The following is a 24600-nucleotide window of genomic DNA, read 5'->3' as shown; positions in this document are numbered from 1 at the left end:
TTTGGAGGAAACCTTTAGTTCTATGGGGAGATGAGAGCAGAATTCAACATTAAACTTTGTGAGTCATTGCATGAATTATTTTATTTCCTTGTGCTCATAAAGTTTTCTAAATATTTAAAGTTTTGTAAATATTTCAGTTAAGTTCAGTCTGAGATTCTGAATATAAAACTCAGATCAAAATTCTTCTTATAAAATACCCTCTAAAGATCTTGACACTCTTCCATCAGATATCATTTAATCTTTTGAATCAAATGATGCTTTCCAACATTGTGGCTGCAAAAATTCCACTGAACTTCAAGATCTCTGTGACCGTAGAGTAAGTGCTGAATTTAGAGGCCAGAGGTGATCATAGTGTAAATTCACTGACACAATTTGTTATGTGATTTTACAAATGTAAATTAAAGTTTGTAGGTTGCTGGACTTTCACAGCCTCACCTCCTTGCAATAATTTAGTAGTTTTCCTGTTAACATAACTGAGTTGGAGAGGGGTTAGTTGGTGAATTGGAAAATTGGTGAGTACAGGTCCTGGAACCCCTTGTGCTCCGAGCAATGCTGTTGTCCAGCTTGCTGTTAAGCTGATGGTTACCAGAGTTCTTTAAGATGAAACAAGCCTTCAGGTTCACTGGGTGTTCTTGAGGGTTGAAGACAAGGCTCTCTCAGAAGTGGTAATGACTTTTTTCCAGACTGTTGGTGGTGGTGCAGGGCAAGAGAGAGCACCGGAGCTGGATGGCAGTGGGCCCACAGAGCAGGACAGAAACCATTCCAACAGCAGCACCTTGTCTGACCGAAGACTCAGCAACTCCAGCCTTTGTAGCATTGAAGAAGAGCACCGCACAGTGTATGAAATGGTGCAGCGGATTCTCTTGTCAACACGAGGTTATGTCAACTTTGTGAACGAAGTCTTTCGCCAGGTTAGTGTGTGTGTGTGTGTGTGTGTGTGTGTGTGTGTGTGTGGTGTAAGTTCATGAAATTGAAGAGTTTTGTTCTTGTTCTTTTGCTCATAGTACTGCAAGAAATACTATGGATGTGTTGGGCTACATTACAAGACTGAATAATTATCCCTCTAATCCCACTATGAATTTGTCATGTGGAGTGTTGTGATATTTTTCTTTTAGGATTTTTTAAAATTTTGTTCTTGTAAAATTCCTACACATGGAGAGGAAATTCTGTATATGAACAAATCATCCCACAAATACCCTTGTGCTCCCATAAACCCAGTGGTAGGTGGGAAGAAAGCCCTTGCTGAATACTCAGCAACAAATGAACATCACAAAGAAGAGCCTCAGGCTGGTGGTGTTCCCAGGGTCCGAGGGAGCTCTCTGGACGTTTCTGCAAACACGTGTACTTTCCCTACACATACGCATGGCATGCATATGATAGAAATATGATAGAAATATTTATGACACCAAATAATGCATATGATAGAAATATTTATGACTTCAGAGAAATGAGCTGAGTGGGGAGAGGAATAAAAGGAAAGCAAGGGCTGAGGCCAAGACGCTGACATAGCATACCTATGGTGGACACTGTGGTGGGTGGAATAGGAGAAATGTAAACAAGAAAGTAGGTGCAGGTGAGGAAGAAGACAGCATAGATCAGAGGCCAGGCAACGATTAGCAGCCCTGAGCAACAACTGGGGCTAGCTCTGCCCCCCCCAGGGGACATTGGGTGCTGTCTGGAGACATTTTGGGTTGTCACAACTGGGGAGGGGGCGGTGCTACAGGCATCTACTGGGTAGTAGCAAGCGATGTTGTTAAACACCCTACCCTACACAGGACAGGGCCCCTGCTACCCCATGACAGAGAACATCTGGCCCCAAATGTCAGTAGTGCTGCTTTAGAGAAACTCTGACAGAGGAAGCAGAACCTGCAGTGCAGTGGAGCAAACAGCAGCTCTGTGGTGTGGGGTGGAGCCACTGGCCACCTGCACCTTGGTACTAGTGCCCTGGGAAACAGAACCTGACTCTTCTGTGGGCATATGCACGTGATGGAGGGGTAGTGGTTTAGTCCGTGCACCCACACAGAGGGTGAGGCCCTCGAACGGCAGAGACCCATTATTGGTGGGGAGGAGGGATTGTGTACACGCACACGAATGATGCATGTGTGTCATGAAGAGCTTTTTGTGGAGGGACGAGACTTCTAGGTAGTGATTGACCCCTTTCACTTCTGAGACTTTCATTAAAGAAAATTCAACCAAGAATGAAAGTCCCAGCATAGTCCACAGCAATCTAGAGGTTTTAAAATATTTTGAATTTTAATGAATAAAAATTTTTGACTTAAAATATTAGTTTAAACTGTAGTGAAAATTCCCCTTGTAAAATACTTTTCTGATTCTGTGGCTCAGCACTGTTTTGGTTCCTCTCACTTCCTGTGTCTTCATTTCTTGGCCCCTTTTTTTTGTTTGACCCCAAATTCCAGGAGTCGACCAAGGTTCTGGGCTTAAGCCTCTTCTTTTGTCACTGCACACTTTGCCTCCTTAGGGCCTTCATCGGTGACATGCAACTCCCACTCAAGCCTTTTGTCCAGACCTTGCTTCTTATTTCCACATTTGCCTTTTAAAATGCCCACTTGTGATCTCATCTGACATTCTAAGAGGTGTTTTAATGATAATGAGGACAAAGCTTAGCTTATTTTCTTCCCTAACCTCAGCTTCTCCCGACTTGAATGCTTCTTTAGCAGACTCATGTTCATGTGTGCAGTTTTAGCCCTCCTGGGCTCCTCGTCTCCTGCTCCTTCTGTGAACCGTCACTGGGTAAGTCATGCAGGGGGCTTTCTCACTCCTGTTCCCTCCTTTTCCTTTGACCAGTGTGCTCCTTGGAGCCCACACCTGCTGTGTCATCTGACTATACATGTCCTGCTGCCAAAACATTCTTCTATCATAATAGTCCATGATTTGAAAATCTACCCTATTCCCTCCATTAATGTTGCCTTGTTGTGTTCCTGTTGTACTTGCAGAAGGTGCTTGGTAACACTTCAGTTTGAGTTGAAATCATCAAGGGCATAGAGGGCATATAATTGAGAATAGAGATCAAATACTTTATATAGTACAGGACCAGATGATAATATTTCAGGGTTTATTGATTACGTGGGCTCTGTTGTAGCTGCTCAGCTCTGCCTTCATAGTGAGAAAGCAGCCATGGACAGCAAGTAACAAATAAACATGATTGTGTTCCCAAAGAACTTTATTTATGAAAATCATGTGGTGGTCTGAATTTGGATGACAGGCCATATTTTGCAGACCCCAATTTGTAACAGTGTTTTGAACCCTTGGAAGCTAGTGCTTACTACAAAAGCTAGATATATTGACAAAGCTTTTAAATTTACACAAGAGATACATGCTAAATTGATGTGATTTTACCTTTATTATGTAAATTGTTTTTTATACCCAGAGTCTGTCTGCCTCCATTATTGGTATTTCACCCCTGGCAAGAGCATGCTCTAAATTCTGAATTCCATTTAAGTCCTAAGTCCAATCTAAATTCCATTCTGAAGTAGCTTGGGTCTGGTAGGCAACTGCAGACTACTTATGATTGAACTTCTGAGACATCTTTGTGCTGTGAAGCCAAAAAAATATTTTTTTACATTTTATAATTATTCTTCATCAAATCTAATTTGAAAGCATATATGTGAAATTTAAAATATGAATGTTGCACATTTTAAAATATGAAGTAGAGACACTTGAAGGGACGTGAGTTTTAACATTGCATTCTATTGCCCTCTTGTGGTCAATGATGAATTTTTCTTTTATGGATGGCAAAATGTGACTTCTTTCATACTTGTGATTTCTTTTTCAGTTTTAAAGTATTTAAAGATTAATATTTAAGCCTAAAGGCCATTAAAGTTTAAAATGTACATTCAGGAAGTGCATGTTCTCAGTGGGGAGGTAAGGTGTGTGTGTACACTGGAGAACAGTACGTGGTGGTGGCAGAAGATCAGATGTCCATGTATGTGGCCTGGAAATAAATGCAGATGAGGAGCATGGGGGCAGAGTGGCTCGCGGCAGGGGCTAACCTGTGCAAGTCTCCTTGGACTGGATGGTTCAGTGAGTTGCAGGTAGTGGAAATAGATGGTAACAGTAGAGACGAGATTCAGCCTCAGTGTACTGCTACTCCCAGCAGGCAGCTAGCAGTGAATGGTAGAAGCTTCAGGTAGGGCAATTGTGTTCTCAGGGTCACTCCACTGGAAATTTGTCTTATTACTGGTGTTTTTCAGACTACCTTTTGTGACCATTTGTAGGTCATGAAATCAGCTCATCAAAAACTGGTATTTTTTTTTTAATAATGTAATAGAATAGACCAGAACATTTCAGAGTGTACTGCATGTTGTTAGGATTAGTATTTCTCTGTGAAACTTCTACAAAAAAAATTTATTTATGTATATACTATACACAAATAGTATATCCTTCTATAAAATGGCTTACTTAGGTCATGGGTCTAAAAAGTTCAAAGCACTACTCACTATTAATTTAAGAAGAGCATCATTCCAGGTATTTCTATATGTTTATATTTGGCTACTGGCCTGGCTAGGTAGATAAACAGATAAGAGATTGGCAGAGAGGAGGTGGGTAAGGCAGGATACAAACAGACAGAGAGCAGCCTGGCACACAGAAGAGCTTACAGATGAGCTGATAGATATAATCAAACTGACAGGCAGGCATAGAAGAGCAGACAGATGGATGTAGACAGGCCAGCTAGAGATGGAGGTGAGCAGGGAGGTGTAGAGGGACAGGTTCATAGGTACAGACAGATAGGCAGACAGAGAATTTGGCAGGCAGGTGTAGGTGGACAGGAAGGCAGCCAACCATGGACAGAGACAGATAAGGTAAAACCAGACAGAGGCTGACTGAGGTGAAAGCAGATGCAGGAGAGCGTATGTAGAAATGCTGGGGTGGGGTGAGGGACTGACAGAGAACTCATGACCATGGCATCTTTATTTCTTAATGATTCTTAATGCATTTTTAATGAAGAGCTCTGAATTTTATTTGAATTTAACAGAAGAAAAGAAAGTGAAACAAAGAATTGCTGAAATTCAAAGAAACATTCTTTTATGAAAAATATTAATTACTAAAAGGTTTGTCTGTAATGAAAACATTATAATCACTTTAAGGTGTTGGAATCACTTTTTTTAGCCCCATGGTGTAATTTTAGATTTACACCATGGTAGATTTCTTAAGAAATATGAAGAACTTATCAGCCTTGTAGTTTCTTCAGCCTCCTCTCCCCATCTACTTATTTTATTATATTATAAATTTATAGCATAAATGTACCATTATTTGTAGTCGGTGTGGGAATCCTAATGTGCAGAGTTGTTTAGTCTTAATTCTGAATTTAGATAGACTCTTTCCTCCTTGTGTCCTCAGTCTTAAAATACTTGCTTTGATTGACTTCTTAGATCGTCTTCTTTGTCACTGAGTGGGTGTTTTCAAGGTATTTTGAGGCTCTATTCTCTGAGTCCCTTTATGATGAGGAATGTTTTCCTTTTGTCTTTCCTCATGAACAGCAGTTTAGCTAGGTATAATAATTTCAGGTAGCTCTTTCTTCCAGTTAGGAACGTGCAAGTAAAAACTTTTCTAGAACTTCCAGTATGAATACCTTCAACATGCTTAAAGTAATAAAAGACAAGCTTGAAGATATTTCTGGGGAATAAGAAATTGTAACAGATGACTAAGCAGATATGAATAAGAAGATAGAATTCTAAAAATGAAAAAAAATGTAATAATTGAAATAGCAAAGGAGAACCTCAAATTGGGGTAAGCTTAATAGTTGACTAGGTACAGTTTAGGACAGAATAAATGGGATGACAGATCTGAAGAAATAATCCTGAATGTTCCTCAGAGAGATAAAGATGAAAAATATGAGAGGTTGAAACATGGAGAATACAGCAAGAACTTAGGAAGCATGTATTCCACTCTCCTCTGTCATTATTTTTTTTGTCTAGTGTTCTGCAAGTTACTGAGAATATCCTATTCTGACTGTGGATTGGTCTATTTTCTTCTTCAAAGTCGGTCAGTATTAGCTATGTATGTATATTTGAGGCAAAATTATTAGTCTCAGTACAAATGTTGTATATTCCTTTGAATTGAATCTTTCATCTATAAGAATTTTTTCTCTTGATTTCTAATAATGCTTTCTTTTTCCTCAGAGTCAATCTCGCCTATTCTTTTTTTTTTTTTTTTTAATTTTTTTATGTTTATCTGTTTTGAGAGAAAGAGAGCACAAGCAGGGGAGGGGCAGAGAGAAAGGGAGACATAGAATCTGAAGCAGGCTCCAGGCTCCGAGCCATCAGCATAGAGCCTGATGTGGGGCTCAAACCCACGAGCTGAGAGATCATGACCTGAGCTGAAGTCAGACACTTAACCAACTGAGCCACCCCAGTGCCCCAATCTTGCCTATTCTTTTTTTTTTTAATTTTTTAATGTTTATTTATTTTTGAGAGATAGAGATACAGAGTGTGAGCAGGGTAGGGGCAGAGAGAGAGACATACACAGAATCTGAAGCAGGCTCCAGGCTCTGAGCTCTCAGCACAGAGCCTGACGCGGGATTCGAACTCACGAGCGGTAAGATCATGACCTGAGCTGAAGTCGGACGCTCAACCAACTGAGCCACCCAGGCGCCCTGCCTATTCTGAATAAAGCTCTGCCAGTTTGCTTTTGGTTAGTGTAGCATGTATATCTTTCGACTTTGTACTTTCAGCTACCCCAGATCCATATGTTTTGGATGTCCTCTTATAAATGGTGTATAGTCATTTTAATAGCTTTTAAAATCCAACTGTATCATTCTGTCTTTAAGATTTTTTCTTAATGTTTATTTTTGAGAGAGAGAGTGAGTGAGAGGGGAAGGGCAGACAGAGAGGAAACACAGAATCTGAGGCAGGCTTCATGCTCTGAGCTGTCAGCATAGAGCCCAACATGGGTCTCGAATTCATGGACTGTGAGATCATGATCTGAGTCGAAGTCAGATGCTTAACCAACTGAGCCACCCAGGTGGCCCACTTTCCGTCTTTAATTGGAGCATTATTCCCTTTATATTTGACATAAACACTGTTGTAATTGTGTTTAAGTTTACTGTTTTACTTTCTGCTTTCTAGTTGTTTTGAAGTCTCTCAGGCTGGTTGTTTAGCATCCCATTTTTCTACTCTTGTTGGTATTTTTATACTCATTTGTAATATTTTAATTGTTCACATCCCTAATTTAAGGTAGTTTCAACTTTTACCCCATAAGTATGTACTCTAGTTCCATTTACTCCTTTCCAGTTCATATGCCCTGCTATGTACAGATCTGCTTCAACTCATGATGCAATTATGTCCTGATAAGTCCATCATAAGCTGAAAATATCTTAAGTCACAAATGCATTTAATACTCCTAACCTACCAAACATCATAGCTTAGTCTTGCCTACCTTAAACATGCTCAGAATACTTACCTTAGCCTACAGTTGGGCAAAGCCATCTAACACAGAGCCTAGCTTACAACAAAATGTTAAATATTTTGTACTTTATTGGATACCATACTGGGAGTGGAAAACAAAGGTATATAGAGGGTTTAAGTGTATCAGTTGTTTACCCTATTATTATTTTGCCCAGTTTTTTATTCTTTTTGTCCATATACTAATATGTACATTGCATTCATTTAGATTCATCCAATAATTACCCTTTTACATTTTATCTCTTTACTAATTTCTGGCCCAAGATTATTTTCTTTCTGCCTAAAGAATAACTTTTAAGGAGTGCCTGGGTAGCTCAGTTGGTTAAGCGTCCAACTTCAGCTTAGGTCATGATCTCATGTCTCATGAGTTCAAGCCCCACATCAGGCTCTATGCTGACAGGTCAGAGCCTGAAGCCTGCCTCAGATTCTGTGTCTCCCTCTCTGTCTGCCCCTCCCCTGCTCTCTCTCTTCTCAAAAATAAATAAACATTAAAAAAAGTTTAAAGAATAATAACTTTTAAGTTAGATCTCCTGGTAAAAGTTTTTCTCATTTTCTTATCTGAAAATTTGTTTTGCTTTCATTTTAGAAGTACATGTTTTCTGGATACTGAATTCTACGTTGGCAGCTATTTCCTCTCTGCCGTTGGATATTTGTTCCATTGTTTCTTTTGAAAAGCCATGCTAGGTCATGTGGTTGCTCCTTTAAAGGAGATGTTCATTTTTTCCTCTGGCAGCTTTTAAGATTTTCTGATTGTTCTTGATTTTCAGCTGTTTTACTGTAATATGCTCTGTGTTACCATGCTTTTGTTTTTGGGTTTTTTTTTTTTTTTTTTTTGACTCTTGAATCTGTGGATATCTCTTACCAATTTCAGTAAAATTCTCAGCCATTCTTTCCTCAATATTATTTCTGCCCCCTTTTGCCAGTCTTTCCTTCTGCATCAGCAGCCATGCATAGGATACTTTTTCATTGTGTTCTCTCTCTTCCCTTGCCTTCTGAGTTAGCCATCTTTTGTCTCGCTGTGTTTCATTTTGGTTCCTTCTGATTTTTTATCCAGTTTTCAGCCATGTCCATTCTGTTGTCAACCCATATAGACTGAGTTTAAATTTTGGTTATTTTGTTTTTCAATTACATTTACACTTCTTTTTGAAACTTTCTTTATCCTGATCTCCTATGTGTTTATTATTTTCTTTATATTAAATATAATTTATTGTCAAATTGGTTTCCATACAACACCCAGTGCTCATCCCAACAGGTGAAGTATTGTTTGTTTTTTTATTGTGGTTTTGTTAATATAGGCTTCTTTTCTCATATTTTGGATTTTTTAATTAATAAGCTACATATCATATTAACCATACTGCACAAATAATTTGGGTTTACTATGATTTTACTTTCTTTTTTTAATGTTTTTATTTGAGAAAGAGAGAGAGAGAGAGCATGAGTGGGGGACAGGGGCCAGAAAGAGGGAGAGAGAGAATCTTAAGCAGGCTCTGTGCTTAACACAGAGCCCAATGTGGGGCTTGATCCCATGGCCCCTGGGATCATAACCTGAACTGAAATCAAGAGTCACAGTCAACTGACTGAGCCACTCAGGCACCCCTGATTTTATTTTTCACCAAAGAAAATTTCTGTTTGCTTCTTGGGAAGAGAGTAACATAGTATACCTTGATTTTGGATTTGGGTTATGTAGTTGTCTACATTTGTCAAAACTCATCACGTGGTCCACTTAAGATTCGTGCTTTTTGTTATTTATAAATTTTAAAGTACCCATAAACAAAATTTTTTCTTTTCAAGTTTTTGCTTAAATTCAGTTAGTTAACATATATGGTAAAATTGGTTTCAGGGCATAGAATTTAGTGATTCATCACTTACGTGTAACACCCAGTGCTAATCACAAGTTCCTCCTTAATACCCATAACCCATTTAGCCCAGCTCAACCTTCAGTTTGTTCTCTCTAGTTAAGAGTCTCTTATGGTGTGCTTCCCTCTCTTTCTCTTTTTTCCTTCCTCTATGTTCATCTGTTTTGTTTCTTAATTCCACATATAAGTGAAATCATATAGTATTTGTCTTTCTTGGACTGATTCATTTTGCTTAGTCTAATACACTCTAGCTCCATCCACATCGATACTAATGGCAAGATTTCATTCTTTTTGATGGCTGAATAATATTCCAGTATGTGTGTGTAGGTACATACGTATGTGTGTATGTATATATACACACACACATATGTACCATATCTTCTTTATGTATATATACCACATTCATTAGTTGATGTACTTTTGGGCTCTTTCCATAGTTTGGCTATTGTTGATAATGCTTCTATAAACATCAGGGTGCATGTGCCCCTTCAAATCTGTATTTTTGTATATTTTAGGTAAACACCTAGTAGTGCAGTTCTGGGTCATAAGGTAGTTCTGTTTTTAACTTTTTGAGGAACCCCCATTCTGTTTTCCCGAATGGCTGCACCAGTTTGCATTCCCACCAACAGTGTAACATCTGTCGTTTTCCTGTGTTGTTAATTATAGCCATTCTGACAGGTGTGAGTTGGTATCTCATCATGGTTTTGATTGGTATTTCCCTGATGATGAGTGATGTTGAACATCTTTTCATGTGTCTGATAGCCATCTTTATGTCTTCTTTGGAAAAATGTCCAGTTTTCCCAACACCATTGTTGAAGAGACTGTCTTTTTTCCATTGGATATTCATTTCCTGCTTTGTTGAAGATTAGTTGGCCATATGGTTGTGGGTCTATTTCTGAGTTTCTATTCTGTTCCATCGATCTTTGTGTCTGTTTTTGTGCCCAGTACCAAACTGTCTTGATGACTACAGCTTTTTAATATAGCTTAAAGTCTGGAAGTGTGGTACCTCCAGCTTCGCTTTTCTTTTTCAAGGTTGTTTTGACTATTTGGGATCTTTTGTGGCTCCATACAATTTTAGGATTGTTTTTTTTTTAGCTCTGAAAATGCCAGTGGTGTTTTATAGGGATTGCATTAACTGTGTAGATTGCGTTGGATAGTTCTATTTGAACGGTATTTGTTCTTCAAGTCATGAGCATGGAATACTTTTCCATTCTTCGTGTCCTCTTCAATTTCCTTCGTAAGTGTTCTATAGTTTTCAGAGTACAGATCTTTTACCTCTTTGGTTAGGTTTACTCTGATCATCTTGTTGTTTTTGGTGCAATTGTAAATGGGATTGATTCCTTGATTTCTCTTTTTGCTGCTTCATTATTGGCATATAGAAATGCAACAGATTTCTGTACACTGATTTAATATCCTGTGACTTTGCAGAATTCATGTATAAGTTCTAGCAATTTTTTGGTGGAGTCTTTCGGATTTTCTACATAGAGTATCATGTCATGTGTTAATAGTGAAAGTTGACTTCTCCTTGCCAATTTGGATGCCTTTTATTTCTTTGTGTTGTCTGGTTGCTGAGCCTAGGACTTCCAGTACTATGTTAAATAATAATGGTGACAGTAGACATTGTTTATTTCTACTTTAATCTTATTATTTCCCTTCTTCCACTGGCTTTAGGTTTTATTTTCTGTTCTTTTTTCTAGCTATTTAGATGTAAGGTTAGGTTGTATATTTGAGACTTTTCTTGCTTCTTGAGGTAGGCCTGTATTACAATAGACTTCCCTCTTAGGACTGCCTTTGCTGCATCCCAAAGGTTTTGGACTGTTGGGTTTTCATTTTCATAGCTACCATGTGTTTTTTAAAATTTCTTCTTTAATGTCCTGGTTAACCTGTCATTCTTTAGTAGGATGTTCTTTAACCTCCATGTGTTTGTATTCTTTTCACATTTTTTCTGTGGTTGACTTCAAGTTTCATAGTGTTGTGATCTGAAAATAAGCATGGTGTGATCTCAATCTTTTTGTACTTGTTGAGGGCTGGTATGTGACCCAGTATGTGATCTATTCTGGAGAATGTTCCATATGAACTTAAAAAAAATCTGTATTCTGCTGCTTTAGCATGAAAATGTCTGTATATATCTGTTAAGTCCATCTGGTCCAATGTGTCATTCAAAGCTATTATTTCCTTGTTGGTTTTCTGCTTAGATGACCTGTCCATTGCTCTAAGTAGGATGTTAAAGTCCCCTACTTTTATTATATTATTATCAATGAGTTTATTTATGTTTGTTATTAATTGATATGTATTTGGGCACTTCCAAGTTGGGGACTGAGATTTACAATTGTTAGATATTCTCGTTGAGTAGACGCCATAATTATGATATAGTGCCCTTCTTCAACTCTTGTTACAGCCTTTGGTTTAAATCTAGTTTTTCTGGAGGCACCTGGGTGGCTCAGTTGGTTAAGCTGTCCAACTTTGGCTCAGGTCATGATCTCATGGTTTGTGAGTTCCAGCCCCACGTCCGGCTCTGTGCTGACAGCTCAGAGTCTGGAGCCTGCTTCGGATTCTGTGTCTCATTCTGTCTCTGTCCACCCCCCCCCCCCGCCCCTGCTTTGTGCTCTGTCTCTCTTTGTCTTTGAAAAATAAATATTATAAAATCTAGTTTTTCTGATATGAGTATGGCTCTGCTGGCTTTCTTTTGATGCCCTTTAGCATAATAGATGGTTTTCCATTCCCACTTTCAATCTGCAGGTGTCTTTAGGTCTAAAATGAGTCTCTTATAGGCAGCATATAGATCTTGTTTTTTGTCCATTCTGATATCCTATATCTTTAATTGGAGCATTTATTCCATTTACCTGTAAAGTGATTATTGACAGATATGAATTTGGTGCCATTGTTTTATGTGTAAAGTTGGGTGTGTATGGTGATGTTCTCTGTTCCTTTCAAGACTTGGTTGCTTTTGGCCTTTCTTTCTCACTCAAAGAGTACCCTTTATATTTCTTGTAAGGCTGGTTTAGTGGTCACAAACTCCTTTATTGTTTGTTTGGCTGGGAAACTCTTTATCTCTCCTTCTATTCTGAATGACAGCTTTGCTGGCTAAAGTATTCTTGGCTGTATATCTTTCCTGTTCAACATATTCAATATATCGTGCCACTCCCTTCTGGCCTGCCAAGTTTCTGTGAGAGATCTGCTTGAACCTGGTTTTTCTTCCCTTGTAGGTTAAAGACTTTTTTCCCTTGCTGATTTTCAGGATTCTTTCCTCGTCTGTGTATTTTGTAAATTTTACTGCGATACGTCTTGGTGTTGGCCAGCTTTTGTTGATTTTGGTGGGAGTTCTTTGTGCCTCGTGGATTTCAGTATCTGTTTCCTTCCCCAGATTAGGGAAGTTTTCAGCTATAATTTGCTCAAATAACCTTCTGCCCCTTTTCCCTCTCTTCTTCTTCTGGACTCCTACGATATGAATGTTGATATGCTTTATGGAGTTGCTGAGTTCCCTAAATCTACATTTGTGGATCCACTACTTTTCTTTTCCTCTTATTTTCAGCTTTATTATTTTCATAATTTTATCTTCTCAATCACTGATTTGTTCCTCTGTTTTGTCCATCTTGTCATTTCATCCAGTTGGTTTTGCATCTCACTTATACCATTTTACTTCAGCCTGACTAGCTTTTAGTTGTTTTATCTCTGCAATAAGGGATTCTCTAGTGTCTGCTGTGCTTTTCTCAAGCCCACCTAGTATCCTTATAATTGTTTTAAAATCTGATTCAGACATATTACTTATATCTGCTTTGATTAAATCCCTGGCCATGACCTCTTGTTCTTCCTTTGGGTGATTGCCTCTGTTCATGTCATTTGTCTAAGTCACTGTTCTTTTATGTATTAGGAAAGCCTGTTATATTCCTGCTACTTGAGAGTAATGGCTATAATTAAGAAGGGGTTCTATACTTTCCAGGGCCTGGCATTTCAGGAAGTGTTTCACAGTGTGTACTCTATTGTGTTTGTCTGCTCTTTCCCTCAGGTCAGTCCTTTGCAGAATTTTCCTCCTTACCTGAAGTGTGAAGTTATTGGACCCTATTTAGTTATGATGTTTTAAGTAGGTGTGCTTTGGTTTGCTTGTTTAAATAAGCCTGATCCTGGAGCACTCTATGGTCAGTAGACTTCATGCATGCAAGGGATTTTGCTGTTCTTCTGGGGGAGGCGCCTGCTGCACTGGTTGTCAGGCTAACTTGCCCTAGTAAAGATGCACCTGCAGGGCACAGTGGGGTGAAGCTTGGTGTAAGTGGCTCCAGCCTCCATGGGAGGCGCTGTGTTGTTTACTGAGGTTGGTCAGTGCTGGTGGGCAGGAGATGAAAATGGTGTCATCCCACTCTATGTTCCCGAGCAGGTAGTTTGCACCTGCCGCTGTTCAGGAAGCCCTCATTGAAGAGCAAACCATCACCTGTATTGTGTCCTTGGCTTCCATTAGATTGTGCCTTCACCCCGTCTGTGTCTGAGCTGTGTGCTGGCCAGGCAGCACAGTACCCCTGTGTTTTATCTCAGGCACCTGACTAGGTTTCAAAACTCCAAATTTTAGGTACATGGCATGGCACAGACCTATGCTTATCCTTTGGGGGAGCATCTCACCACACTGTGACTAGTGCTGATTAATCCCAGAAAAGCAGTTGCACAATCATGTGGTGGCTCAAAGCTGGCATCAGGGTTTGCTGTCCTTGGCTGGTGTCTCTGTTCCTATGCCAATGAACGGGGCAGCACATTGGTGCCTGCCAGCTCTTTTGTCCCTTGAGAGTCTTGCTGCCTCTCCCAAATGCACTCCAGTAAGGGAAACTGTCTCTCCCCAGTGTGACCCAGGAGATCCTCAAAGCACACAGTTTGCTCCCAGGTCTCTGCCCTCCTTTCCCACAGAGCATCGCTATGCCTGACAGGCTCTGCCCAGCAGTGGTGCAGACTTCTAAAACTTCAGACTTAGAGCCCTGCTGTATGTAAAAACTTGCCACTAATAATCAGCTGCTCTGGTTTTCTTAGTCAATGGTGTTGGGGAAGTGTTTCTCTTGTACACTCTCCTTGGACGCTGCTTTCTCTCTATCTCTTTTTCCTCCTTTCATAGATCAAGTTTCCCTCCCCTCTGCAGCACCATGATTCTTTTTTCCCTGGAATTAAGTTGCTGAAGCTCCTATTTTCCATGATGTGTTTTTCTTTGCTCCCTCTGTTCTCTCAACATTCAGGTTGATTTCTTGGGTGTTCAGAATGATTTGATATTTATCTAGCTGTGTTTGAGGGAATGAAGCAAGCATAGGTCCCCCTTCTGCTACCGCCATCTTAACCAAGGCCCCATAACAAATTTTGAACTCTAGTCAGTGATACGCATGTTGAAATGTTTAGGGGTGGAATGAACTGATGTCTGCAGATTTCTTTGAAATTCATCAAAAATAAAATGTATTGAAAGAAGGAAAGATAAGGGTAGTTAGATGTGTGGTAAACAAATCTAGCAAATGCTAATGGTAGAATCTAGGAGGTAGTATATGGGTATTCACTGTAAAACTATTTCAACATTTTTGTATGTGTGAAATATTTGTAATAAAATTTTGGAACAAAATTGGAGTCAGACACCATTGTACCTTGTGATACTCTTCTTTGTCTTTGCCGATCTTCTTTTTTAGAAAAAAAAAACTAATGTTTATTTATTCTTGAGAGAGAGAGAGACAGACAGAGATTGGGGGCGGGGGCAGAGAGAGAGGGAGACACAGAATCCGTAGCACGCTCCAGGCTCTGAGCTGTCAGCATAGAGCCTGATGCAGGGCTGGAACTCACAGACCGTGAGATCATGACCTGAGCCAAAGTCAGATGCTCAACCAATTGAGCCACCCAGCACCCTGTCTTTGTTGATCTTCTTGAGATACAAGTCAGAATATTTGTTACATTGATATGTTGCAGTCTTGTAACACAGATTCCTTTATTCTGGAATTTGATGTGACATAACCACAAATTTCTATGGAAATTTGTATATTGCATAAACTTTGTTACACTGTAATCTGAACTGTACTGCATCCTGTTTCGTGAACATTAAGGACAGTATTAATCTCTGAACCTTGATATCAAAACCTAGAATCATTGCTAGCTAACTTGTAACCCTGGGAAAATATCTCAGGTGTTCTTAATGCCTCATCTATGGAATGAAAGTATTTGTTGTAGTATTGAATACTTTTCCTTTGTGTTCACCCATCAGACAGAAATATTACTTAGAGCAGATACTCAAAAGGAAATACATTTTCCCTTTAGCTTTTGTTTGTATTTTGGAATCTTATATTAAAGCAAAATTCTTAGTGCATATGTATATGGAGATTTGGTAATGTTACAAAGTCCACATAAGTGTGCACAAGGGGCTCTTGTTAACGTTGGTGTCTATACTCAGTTGAACAATTGGCTCTTAATAAAGGAAGGTAGGGTGGGAGGGAGAGAGGAAGAAAAGAAAGAAGGAAGGGCAAGTCAAGGAAAGGGAAAAGACAAAAAAAGAAAAAGAAAAGCTCTAAATTGGCAGCATTTGCCAACTTCTGTGTTGTAAATATTCCCTTTGTCACCAGCACAACATCCCTGAAGATGGAGCTGGAAGAGGGGTGACACTTGGCTGCAGCTGGCTGCAGTAGTATGATGGCTGTCTTATAATCGGTTTTGATTCATTGGGAAAGGTTCCCAGTTGTATAGTGTTTATATAGCCAAATAGCATATCTGTGTACGTATGCATGGTCGTTATTTTGTGAAAAACTTATTCAGAATACAGAAGTTAATTTTAAGTTGCATCATGTTTTTTCTGGCCCAATTATGGAAATGCTTTTTTTCCTCAGACAAGTTTGGTGTGCACAAAAATACCTGGCCCCGTAACTTTCAGAGGAAAATCTGAAATTGGTGCTGACTGGAAGTGTCTATTATGTGGCTCTATAGTGATCTGAATGGTGTGGAGTTAAAGAGAGTCTTCTTTTTTTCCTTTTAGGCATTCTTGTTGCCTTCCTGTGACATAGCTGTAACAAGGAAGGTAGTTCAAGTGTACCGAAAGTGGATACTCCAGGACAAACCTGTGTTCATGGAAGAACCAGATAAAAAAGACGTTGCCCAAGAAGATGCTGAGAAACTAGGATTTTTAGAGACTGACAGCAAAGAGGTAATATGTTATCACCAGTTATTTCAGCTGGGAATACGCATATTATAGCAAAGTATACCTGGTCAGCCAAGGGGCCAGTCAGTAGGACACAGGCAGGTGGATCTCTTTTGTCATAGCTGATGCTCTCCAGTTGCCGAGTTCCCTGAGGACCCGTTTCAGTGAGGCTGCTGCTGTGCTCTGTTCAAGGTCATCTCCTAACCCTCACACTAAGTCCATGTGTATATCTCAGCTTCGTTATTCGGTATTGCTCGGAGCTGTTTTATAAACCATCGTATTGTACAGGTTTCTGTATGAGACTGAAAATGTCACTGCCAAGTATTGACGTGTTTAAATAAATAGCATTTGAGAAACTCAATTTAGAATGATTGGGCAGCCTTTCTCGTGCAGTGGACTGTTCTACAGCAGTTAGGATGTTAACACACTTAAAAGGACTAACCCAATAATGAGTGTTGTCTCCTCCATAAATAAGTCTCACTACAGGGCTGGCTGCTGTCTTGAGAGTGGGTGCTGTGTGAATGGAACTTTTAGTCCTGGTTAGGTAACGCTAGTAGCTGGAGAAATCTAAAATGAAACAGTGGGACCTCTTCCTGAGACACAAAAGAAACTTAATACCATATTTATATATCTGGCATGCTATTTTGAAATCTAGTCTGATAAATTATTTCTAAAAGTGGGTGTTGTAGCAGTTAACAACAAACATTTAAAAATATTTGTGGCCAAAGGCATATCACTTTTAAATATCTATATTAATTCCATAGTTTTAATTTTTCAATATTGGTGAAATCATTTTAATAACTAGTCATGAGGCCAAAACAAATAGATAGGCAAATGGAATTTATCACACATTTTAAAGGTCTGTGTTACAGGCTCATTCAGTCTGGACCTTTATTATTCAGCATCTACTAAATGCTAGGGCACTGTTTTAGTTAGGTACTGGAGGTGGTGAACAAAATGGAAAAAATCTTGCCCTACTAAAACCTACATTCTCATGAATTTTGGTGAGTGTAAGGAATTAAATATGCGAACATGTACTTCTTCCCCCTCTGTTAACTGATTTTTATCTTCTGAAGACCTTGTCGGAAAGTTCCCGTCATAAGCGCTCTTCCAGTTGGGGACGCACATACTCCTTCTCGAGTGCAGTGAGCAGAGGCTGTGTGACAGAAGAGGAAGATAAGAACGTGAAAGCCGGGGCCCAGGCTATGCTGCAGGTATGCATCTGCAGGAGACGTAAAGGCCCCCAGTTGGAGTCCACTGAACATTTGTTTATTGCGATAGTGACATATAAAGTATGGTGATATATTTAGCCATCTGTCAGTAAACCGCTCTCAAGTTCTCTGAGTTTTCTTCCTGATTTCTTACCTTCAGTTTGTACAGATCTTTCTCTAGTCAAAGGAGACCTACGAGTGGGTTGCGGTTTCTTCAGAGGGATTGTTATGGAGTGAAATGGCTGAGATCTCAATCTGAAAAAAATATTTTCTGAACACATATGGGTAGTTAGTCAGTGACCTGGACTCTAATTTGAAAGATAATCATGATGATTATATAATCTTAAAAGGAATATTCTTCTTAAAAATTGCCTGTTTATGAAGAATGATTTTAAAAAATGCTCCAGTTTTTAGATATTTACCTGAATGAATATATAACCAATAGAACCAATAGAACCAATGCCATTTGGGAACATTGGAAAGAGAAACTTTGGCTGATCACTTAGTCTTACCCCAGACCTCAGGATTTTATCTCAGAAATGGGGATGAGGAGATTACCTTTTGGGTCCATCTAGGGTAAAGATTGTTAGGAGTATAAGTGAAAACACAGAGTGCCTCTGTTTCCTCTGCTCCCTGGTGCCTCATCCTCCCCCCCCTCCCCATACTCACCTTTCTAGTTGTGTCCAGTTAGGCTTCCCACACAGAGGCCAGGCATGAGGTCTGGTGATGGCACGGGCATGGATTGTGTGTTGCGGGGTTTTTGCTGACACTGCTTCTGTCATCTGTCTCTTGATAGGATTTCTTATCATGATATCCTTTTTGCTTCAAATTCATTAGCAGTTTACTATAACTATTGAATTTTCTCATTTTTCAATGAAAATCAGCAAATAATTTTAAATTAACCAAAAAAAAAAAAAATCAAGATGATTTTACTTGAGTAGCTTCAAAGAGCTTTGGTGCCAGTCGGTAGTATAATCTGTGCCCGCCCTCCCCTTCCCCCCTCTGCCAGCAGAGAAGTACGTGTAGGAGTCCCTTCCCTGTGCCCCTTGTTAGTCCTTGTCCTCCAAGTAGGTTGCCATTTGCTGTCATTAGCCATTCCACTGCCAGTGTCTCCCTAGGTTCAGAAGAGTGTTAATTTGTTTTCTTGAAAGGCTAGGTTACATCTACCTGGCTGAACCAAGAAACAAAAATTCCACTTGATTATAGCACAACAATTTTTAAAATGTTTAGTTTGGATTATAGTAGCTATTTTTGGTTTTGTGTGTGTTTTTTTTTTTTTTATAGTAGCTATTTTTGTTCTCTTTGTGTCCAACATTTTTGCTCCTTCACTTGCTTTGTTAGGAAAAAACGGCCAAATGGCAGGTTTGATAAGATCATCTTCTTCTGCAGTTGCTGTTTACAAGTACAATTTGAACATATTAATTTTTTTTTATTTTTTTAAGTTTATATATTTATTTTTGAGAGAGAGCATGAGCAGGGAGGGGCAGAGAGAGAGGGAGAATGAGAACCCAAGCAGGCTCCGCATTGTTGGCAAGAGTCCGACACAGGGCTCCATCTCATGAAAAGTGAGATCATGACCTGAGCTGAAACCGAGAGTTGGATGCTTAACCAACAGAGCCACCCAGGTGTCCCTTCTTCTTTATTTTTACCTTAACCAATACTAACATGTTAGTAAGAAATATTCATGAACCTGGCATTTTGATCTTTTTTAAAAAATAAAATGAAAGAAGTGTATAACATATGAAGACTCCTCACTTTTACTTGGGAATATGTGAAGTTTCAAATTCAATCGAGAAGCCAAATACATTGAGTTAAAAGGATCTGTCTTGCAATGGATCATCTATGCTGTACTTCAAAAAGACAGCCACTAAAATTACACTAAAACCACTATAGTGGTTAGGTCAGAGACTTCTTTGTTTTCCTTTTCCCCACTTGAGGGCTAGTAAATTATTTGCAATTGATGTTATCATCCATTATCAACTTTTTTTTTTTTTAATTTTTTTTTCAACGTTTTTTTTATTATTTTTGGGACAGAGAGAGACAGAGCATGAACAGGGGAGGGGCAGAGAGAGAGGGAGACACAGAATCGGAAACAGGCTCCAGGCTCCGAGCCATCAGCCCAGAGCCTGACGCGGGGCTCGAACTCACGGACCGCGAGATCGTGACCTGGCTGAAGTCGGACGCCTAACCGACTGCGCCACCCCAGGCGCCCCCCATTATCACCTTTTATAGTGCTTATTTAGTATCTTTCTAAAAAACTGGGCCATAACACCTTTCTAATCTTGCATAAGATAATCTTATAGGTTCTCAACATTTTAGTTCACCCACTTGACTTTTGAGTGTGTTTATTTTAATCTCTCTAGTCAGTTTGTACATCCATTTTGAGATGTTGTGTTAATGAGTTTCATCTACAGGTGAGCCAGAGAAGTAGATCCTTGAGTTTGTACTATTGAATACAAAGGAGACTTAAAAAGCATAGGATCTAGATAGATGGTGCACATCCACCTATCCAGTCATCACCAGACTGACAACTCAGAATCTCCTACATTGAGGGGTCACTGGTGTCATCTTTGTCAGCGGTAACACAGTGTTATTTTCCTGTAGTGCCCCAAGCAGTAACTTACTGCATAACAGCCTAGATGCATGCTTCTCACAGTTTTCTACTGAAATACCACTGACAGAAGGGGACAATGAACTTGAATCCTAAAGGTCTGAGGAAGAGTATAGAGTGGTTGGCTGATTAAATTTTTAAGCCTGTTTTTATTGTGAGAATTCACTTAGGTTTTATATCTTACTACCTATTAAGTTCTCATATTAAAAACATATGCACCGAGAAGCTATGCAGTGTCGATCACGTGGCTTTGGCCATTTCCTGGCTCCCTAGAGCCCCTGGAAGTCTGCACCTCTGTTGGATGCTGCTGGCCATGCTTACTGCCAGCAGAGTTCATGTTCTGGGAGGTCCAACAACAATCAGATGTTTTCTCTCCAGCCACTGGCCAACCACTGCTCGTCTTCCTCTCCCCCTCCCCCACCTCCAAATGTCTCACCCAGAGGCAGTGAGCCTACCTTGTCTTTTCCCCCCTTTTCCCATGAAGGAATGTCAAAAGAAGCCTTCAAAACCTTTTCCAATTCATACGTTTTCTAAAGTTGCAATGTTAATATGCATTAATAATTTTTTTCTAAGGAAAGGTCTTTCAGGGGTCTCAGTTGTTTAAGTGATTCTAAGAGAGCATTTTAAAAAATCTTCAGTATGTGTTGGTACCACTTGCCTTAATTGAAATAACTCAAAGGTGACTCATTGGTAGAGGAAAATTAATATTATCTTTAAGAAAAATTTGTTCAGATTCATATGTTTAATTACACTTTCTAATGTAAAATTTGTGATTTCAAGGTGTTTTTGACAAATGCTGCAAATGTCTTTTTGCTGGAACCATGTGCTGAGGTTCCCATGCTCTTGAAAGAACAAGTCGATGCCTGTAAAGCTGTTTTGATTATTTTTAGGCGTATGATAATGGAGCTTACAATGAATAAAAAGACATGGTAAGTTTATTTCAAATTAATATTGTAAAACAGATGTTTTGTTTTTCAAAATAATAATTAAAATGTTAAGACCTCCATTTATTAAATGGCTTTACAAAGTTGACAATAAGATGATAGTCTTTGGTTACAGTTTCTGTGAATTATGAAGAAGGTAAGTATCCAGTACTTTGATAGTTTATTTATTTCTATTATTGGTTTTAAAAATATTCCTGAATTAAAAGTAGTCATATTACTTAATAGATTTTTCCATTTTAAACTGTCATTAGACTGTTTTGTGGAGAAACAATATAACTGGTGTTTTATAAAAACATTTTTTGTAAGCCTAGGAAAGGTTGTTAATTGCTCTGAAATGTTGTTAACTTATTTTTATTGCTTCAAATTTGAAGTTTTAAACTCACTTTGGAAAAACAATTATTTTAAGTGACAGCTTGTCAGAATGAGTAAATAAATAATGCAGTCAGAATACAGTGGCGTCATGAAATGTGCTTATGTGAAGTGTTTTCATTTTCATCCTTTGTTTTTGTTGGTGTCTGTGTTTATAATGTCCCTAAAAGCATTGCCTGTTTTAAAAACAGTGCCTTAGGTTTTTCCCAGGCCCTTGTCCCACAGTGAATGTATCACCCCAGCTTAGGAGGGGGTTTCAGAGTCCCCTTTCTTCGTGTCTCTTAGTTCTGGTTGTAAAATGTCTCTCCGATCTGTCCTTTGTGTGTTCCTCCCCTCCAGCCCTGCCCAGGAGCAGCCTGGCTGTGGTCAGTGTCACTGTCAGTGACTTTGGCTTCCTGCGCTCAGTCCACGGAGGCCACTGCAGACCAGCACTGGTGCCCACTTCCCTCATGGAAGTCCTCAGTGGGCCCTGTGACCAAGCCTGTCTGATGCTTTTTCTGGGTGGCCTTGAGTCAGTGCCAGGGGTACTTTGGAAAGGTCTGTGTACAGTTGGTGGAAAGCATAGAAATGAGACAGGACTGAGCTGACAGGGGTCTCTAGCGCTGCAGAGTCCAGTCCTTTTCTTTCTCAGTGAGGGAAGGGTGGGCCTAGAGAAATCCCATCATGCAGAAGGTTCACTAATACAGACACCATGGGAATCAAAATGATTATTTCAAGGCATAAATTCCAGTGTCCTCAAGAAGCAGTTGTTAGAGCTGGAAAAACTACTGTGATGAACAGTATGACTTAAACAAAGTTAAATGCTGTGTCAGTAACATTGAGAGTAATGAGAAATGCTGGTATGCTGTCAACAGAACCATCTGCTCCTCATAGCACAGTTACAGCAATAGTATTTTTGATGGCTTTTTTTTCTTTGAAAATGATGAGTTCAGTATATCTTAGTACCAGTAGTATTTTGATTGTCTTGATAATTTTTTTTTGGTGGAAATTCTGAGATAAAGTTAAGCAATTCTCTGATCTTAATAATTCAGAATTTTCAGGTTAAAGTGTTAAAAAAAAAACAATTATAGAAATAGATGAAAATACCAAAAAATAATCAGTAGAACATAAAAAGAAGTGTGACCTGTTTCCCCAGCAGATTTCCTTATGTATTTTAGTGCCAGACAATGCCTGAATTCCCTTCCTCCCTTCTTTCATCCAGCAAATAACTACTAAGGTTCTGCTGTGAGGACATAGGGCAAACTGAACAGACAGTGTTCCTGCCCTTGTGAGGTTTCTGTCCTCAGACTGAGAGACATAATGAACAAAGAAGCAATTTCAGTGGTATTAAGCACTAAGAACAGTGAAGCTGGCCAAGGGGACGGAGTGGAGGGTAGGGGAGTGTTTTTCACCAGGTGCCTGGGAAGGCCTAATGAGCAGTGCCCTGAGGGAAGGGAGGGATGAGCCACTGGGAGTTCTGAGGGAAGGGCTCCCTAAGGAAGGAACAGCAGGTTGAAGTGTGGTGTCTTGTAGGCCAGTGTGGTGGAACAGAGAAGGAGAGGGAGAGTGGGAGGGGGGTTGTGATGGGGGCCAGCCACAGCCAGGTTGTGGGGCCTGGCAGACCACAGGAGGAACCCTGGCTACCCCTCTATGTATATAAGGGTATGACACAATCCAGTTTATGTTTCCAGAAGATTTCTCTGACTTCCTCTGGAGAAGAGAATGCGGTGGGGCACAAAATTTGTGGCCATAGCTGCTGGCAGCTTAGACTAGGGTTGTAGCCAGGGAAGTGCCAAGAAGTGGAAGTGACAGTGAGCAGCGTTGTGTGAATGGGTAACAGTACCACATGTGTGAGAAGATGGGGACGAAGTAAGTCCTAAAGAGCGCAGGAAACCCTATTTATTCTTCAGGGCAGGGACAGCGCACACGCATGATTTCACATGCTTCCAGGGAATTTTACACTCGTGGAGTTCTCCTTTGAGGAGGAGAGACCAAAAGTCAGTGTTTCACAAAATACAAAAAAAAAAAAAAAAAAACCCAAACTGAAAACTGTCAAAACTGTTAGGAAATGTTTTTTCCAAACTGGAGACAATTTTTTCACCCTCATTTTCTTCCAGAAGACTCTGTGTGGGAATTTCATGGCTAGGTTTTCATGGGTTCAGAAATTAAATTAACCCTGTGTCTTTGTCAGTCATTGCTTTGGTCAGATTTGCATTTTTTTGATAGCAGTTCCCATGACTGAGGTTTTATTTGAAAATTATGTCTCTTGTTCTCCTCATGTTCATAGGATGGATATGTAACCATTCGTGTGGAAAGGATTGTTTTTTGTTGTCTTAAGCATCGCATAAATGTGAGCAGGCAGTGGTGACACCAGGGCCTGTGACAGGGGCCTGGGTACCCTGAATATGGTGAGGGACATGCTGCCCCCAGCTCTGCACCATTTCTTCCCTCATTCTCCTCTAAGCTGTCTACTCCACACACATGTGCCCAAGATCTCCCATGGCTTGCCAGCTCTTCTTATTCCATCTAGAACCCGTAGACAGCATGCAGCAGAGGCAAATACTAGAGCAGAGTTATGAATGTATACCAATGGATAACCCTGGGATGAAAACCAAATGGTCAGCTACAAATAAGTCAGGAAACCCTTAGAGGTCATTGTACCATGAGAAGCTTAATGAGATTCAATGTCATGTTAAGGGAAAATACTGTCTCAATATGTGGGGTATGCGAAAAGTATAAAGTAACTATGATTTGGAGATCCGTTCATTTGACCTAGACTAGATTACTTTGTCCAGTTCCTGATTTTATCACTAAAGAGCATGTAGACCAAGGAGAAAGTTATAAAGGTGAACAGGCAGTTAGTGTATAAGACCTCGAAGGAGAAGTTAAAAGGGGTGATTCCCCTCAGAACAAAAGGACCTCCCTTATATACAAAAGATACAGTGTTCTTGGTTTGTAGAGAATTGAAGAAAAGAAAAAGTGAGCAAACACTCTAATATGAAGAGTGTAACTTAGCTGTGAGAAAAAAAAAAATACCTTTTGGCTGTTCTGAAGAACTTATTGCTGTTACCCTA

The 24600-nt window shown here is 39.6% G+C and overlaps 1 protein-coding gene across 3 annotated transcripts in view; it reads left to right on the top strand.

The window, feature by feature from the left end:
* RALGAPA2 (Ral GTPase activating protein catalytic subunit alpha 2) overlaps window positions 1-24600 on the top strand; it is a 324646-nt gene that overhangs the window by 85466 nt on the left and 214580 nt on the right. For all 3 annotated transcript variants that reach the window (XM_030310205.1, XM_030310203.1, XM_030310204.1), the window contains exons 10-13: window positions 684-911; window positions 16251-16418; window positions 17489-17626; window positions 21015-21163. In XM_030310205.1, coding sequence (XP_030166065.1) covers window positions 684-911; window positions 16251-16418; window positions 17489-17626; window positions 21015-21163 — 683 coding nt within the window. The remainder of the gene's footprint in view (window positions 1-683; window positions 912-16250; window positions 16419-17488; window positions 17627-21014; window positions 21164-24600) is intronic.

This window comes from Lynx canadensis, chromosome A3, assembly GCF_007474595.2.
Source record: "Lynx canadensis isolate LIC74 chromosome A3, mLynCan4.pri.v2, whole genome shotgun sequence".
NCBI lineage: Eukaryota > Metazoa > Chordata > Mammalia > Carnivora > Felidae > Lynx > Lynx canadensis.
The sequence above is the reverse complement of the archived record's forward strand: the minus strand, read 5'-3'. Positions and strand labels throughout refer to the sequence as shown.